This window comes from Lygodium microphyllum, chromosome 2 (assembly GCF_053477565.2).
Source record: "Lygodium microphyllum isolate KBCC chromosome 2, Lygodium_microphyllum_v1.1.10, whole genome shotgun sequence".
Classification (NCBI taxonomy): domain Eukaryota; kingdom Viridiplantae; phylum Streptophyta; class Polypodiopsida; order Schizaeales; family Lygodiaceae; genus Lygodium; species Lygodium microphyllum.
Genome location: NC_141136.1, coordinates 53,824,051 through 53,828,000, shown reverse-complemented (window position 1 = coordinate 53,828,000; position 3,950 = coordinate 53,824,051). Strand labels below are relative to the sequence as shown.

Sequence of the window (3,950 nt, the reverse complement as noted above, 5' to 3'; positions counted from 1 at the left end):
GTTTGCAACCTCATGAATTCTCACCAAGGCTCCCTTAGCCTCATCTTCTTTGACAACAACTACAACACTAGATTTAGCAATGTCCCCATCATTACAAAAATCCTGTTCTCTCTCTATAACATATTTTATGGAGTAGGAGATGTGATATTGCAATGCCTAATAGTACATGGCTATGCCAAAGGTTAAGGCGAAGATTATACCCATGTTGAATTGCATGGGGTTTCATACTCCTTAAAGAGATTGTTGAAGTCTCCCAAACCAAAAGAACCTTTGTCACCTAAGCTAAAAGAGCAAATCTAGCATAATAGCAGCCCCGTGAAGTTGCTCAACTAATGAAAAAGGATTCACAAGGGACATGTCAAAAAACATTAAAGGTTTGATGACCTCCCTATAAGAGCGTTATCAAAAACAAATCAAGAAATTCCAAGATCGAGACTATTTCCAATTAGTCCAAGGATCCAAGTGTGCATCTATCTTTGAATGTCAAGATTGACCAATCTATTAAATCAAAAGTTACTACTTCCAATTCTATTTTGGAATGCTCATCAATCATAGCCTTTGACTATGACCAAGACAATTGCTTCAATCGAGGAAGAAGCCTCTAATGCTTCTACCTTACAATGGAGTACAAGCTCCAGCCCAAAGAGCAGAATGAATTTGTTGATTCACAAGTCTTGTTCTTCTTGGCTAAAGCTCCAGAGGATTTGTAGCCTAAGCTAGTCAAGCGATCTATGAAGGAGGAGTTAGAAAAGATATCAAATCTTTGTTATAGTATGCAAACAATATTTGTCCTTGGGATTCAAATCTCTCAACTCTTTTTTTAATGGATGTCATGGATTTCACCTAATTGCATGTTGACAATTGCAAACCAAGCAATTAGCGTATCTCAATATATATTTTTGTAAAGTGAGCAAGGCGTACCCTTGTGAGCTTTGCAATGCTCACAAACCCCACAATGTGCGGTTAGTGGGCTTCGCTTGGCAACATCGGTTGGGCCAGCTAGTCTTGTTAATTTTACAATTGGTAGGTTGATGCTCTTTTTGGTGACCGAGAAGGAGAAGATGATGCTTTGTTGAATTTGCTTAATCTAATTAGAGTTGTCACATTGAGGCATGTGTGGAAATACAAAAATGAAGCTGTTTTGGGATCGAGGTTTAGCCATGTGTGGTGCTAGCGAACAAGTTAGAAGGGTCCCAGTAGATGTATAAGTTTTTTCACAAAGAGCTTAAAGCTTGTAGCTAGGCTTGTGCTGTGATGCATTACTAAATGCCGTAGCTACATACTTTATTAATATTAATGGTGTGGTATCTCTTACCTTTCGCTTTTAGAAAAATTACAATTGGTAGGTTGAGAATTGGTTCTGAATTTTGAATTTTGTACGATTGGTAGGTAGGTTAAGAATAGGTACAAGGTATGGCTGATTTGCAATGAAACATTTTGTACTAAGGAATATTTTAATAATAACAATCATTAAAAAAAATCGACAGCGATTTTTAAAATAAATTTTCGCGATGCTTCTAGACGTGTGAAGAAGAGAGGCAAGAAACAGAAGGCATCCACGCTCTGTTATTCCATCGATCCGCCACTCGAGAGGCATTCAAGCCAACTCCAGCAGCAGACGCATACGCGACGCAAGCACAGGAAGGCTGCCTTTTCATCAGCAAAGCTTAGCCGGGACTCGCAGGGCATGGAGTTTCCAAGCTCGCTCTCTGCCTCCTCTTCCTCTTCTTCGCGGTTGAAGAGGAAGCCCGATGACCTTGCCACAGAGTTTCTCTACGGCGTGAGCCTCTCTCCGACGAAGAAAGTCCGACAGGTGAGAGTTCCTCCCGCCTTCTTGCTCCTCATTTCACATCTCTGCCTTCAGTTGCGTTTTGCAAAGTCCAGCTTGTGTCATTTTCTGTGCCAAGTTCTTCAATGCTATTCAAGTTGTGCAGTCTTTTCTACCGGATCGTACCACAAAATGTGACACCAGCGTTTGTGTACTGTTCTGGTGCTCCTCTCATGATCCCTGGTTTCACAGGATACCCTCGCCTCAGTGGATACTCCGGCTTTTAGCATGATTTCCTCTTGCGTGATGAATTGATGTATCCTATGTTAAAGTCGTTCTCTATCTATGACTTGGGCGTGTCTTTTCCCTTTAATCTTTTTTCACGTTTGGCCTTTTATCACAAACTGATAATTTCATGCTTTCAATCATCTTGTGGATTTTCTCCATCCTTGTCTCTTTCTAGTCTTTGATTATGAAATATTCAAGCGTTTTTCTGATTTTGCTGCAGGATACTGGTCTTCCTCCAATTTATGAAGACATTCCGACACCAATCGGTTTTGAAGAGGATATGTCTGTCCCTACGCAGCCTGATATAGAATTGATGGAACCACCTTCAGAATTAGCGTCGACACCAATCGGTTTTGAAGAGGATATGTCTGTCCCTACGCAGCCTGATATAGAATTGATGGAACCACCTTCAGAATTAGCGTCGAGCGCCTCATTGAATGAGGAAAGGGCCATTGTGCTCTACAAGCCCGTTGCACCATCACCTTTCCCAAGTGCAGGCCCGTCGATCAGAATAAATCCCAGCCTTCTCAGGACAGGTATTTTTTGTGCTGTCATCTCTAATGTGTTATATTAATCACTGTTGTCTTCGATTCTCGTAATTTAACAAGTTCAGAACTCCTCGTGTCATTGTGTGATGTTGTCAGGAATGGCGAATCCTTCAAGCCTAGTATCCTCGGCGCATGAAAGTTGGTACCCATGGCTTCAAACTGCATCAGCTGGTGGAACAGCAGTATCGGACAGTGCAGAGGGGTCTGATGAGCAGATGATGTCAGATTCAGTGCAAGGGAACAGCCTAGCCGTTGTTCCCTGGGTTCCACATACCTCGTCCATGGCTACAGCTACACAGCCTGGAAGTGGTATGGGAGAACCTCAAGTGGTACCTCACCCCGCTGGCGTACATGATGATGATATGCCAATTGATGATTTGCAAGTAGAAGAAATGGCAGAAGATAGTCAGATCAGCATGGATAGTGGTAATCTGCAAGGACCTGTTGACATGAGTCAGGGCAGCATGGCAAACTTGCAAGGTGCATTGAACACACAAGGCAACCGTTCTTTTTTAGGTTTTGGCACTGAGCCATGGCAATGGCAGAATTATGGTGTGCTTCAGCCATACTATAGCTCTGTAATGTCATCTCACTGACCGATGCTGCGACCGAATACTGTCTCATGCCTGAGCAGCTGGCATGAAGAATATGAGGATGTGTTTCAACGAGAATGGCTAGCATGGTGATAACCTGCATCTGTCCATGCGCAAAGTAGCCCACTCTTGTAATTTTGGTTGCGAACCATGGGAATGGCAGGCTCCACTGTAGATATTTTCAAGTATTGAAGCTGTAGGCTGTTGTGGATATGGTGGTGCATGGCAGAAGTGGCTGCATGCATAAGTGGCTGGAGTAGCCCGTTCTGCCAGTGTAGTTGTTATGGTGTTACCTGTAGTTAATCAAGAAGCAAGTATTTTCTTACATTTTTGTTTTATCTATTTTGTGCGTCTATTTTGAATGGCTAAACTAGGATGCTAGCTACATGTTTGTTGGAACTTCGATAGCAAATCCAGCTTGCTAGGCACTTTCTTTAGTACCCTAGGGGCTACCTCGGAAGAGGGGTCTGTAGTGCTAGAAGGTGCAAGATCAAGGATGTTGTAAGGTGCAAAACCAATTGGAGCACAGGAGTGGTTACCATGGCATGGAGCTAGTGCCATAGGAAACAGGTATACGGTTTATTGATAAGCTGTGTTATTTGTCCTTGCAAGTATATGTGGGGAACAAACTGGAGGAGAATTTGTTGAGATATCTCGAGTTGCACATCATCTGACATGTATACACGAGTTTGGAGAAAGAATTAGGGTTTTAGGATGGCAGACGTGTTTGCGCAACGGAGATGGGATGCATGT

At 42.7% G+C, this 3,950-nt stretch overlaps 1 protein-coding gene across 1 annotated transcript; it reads left to right on the top strand.

The window, feature by feature from the left end:
- Positions 1-1,533: 1,533 nt before the first annotated feature.
- On the top strand, positions 1,534-3,541 carry LOC148039747 (uncharacterized). The gene is made up of 3 exons (XM_087665484.1): positions 1,534-1,813; positions 2,277-2,592; positions 2,701-3,541. The coding sequence occupies exons 1-3, from the start codon at positions 1,688-1,690 to the stop codon at positions 3,198-3,200; spliced, it is 942 nt and encodes a 313-aa protein (XP_087521610.1). The 5' UTR covers positions 1,534-1,687; the 3' UTR covers positions 3,201-3,541.
- Positions 3,542-3,950: the final 409 nt, after the last annotated feature.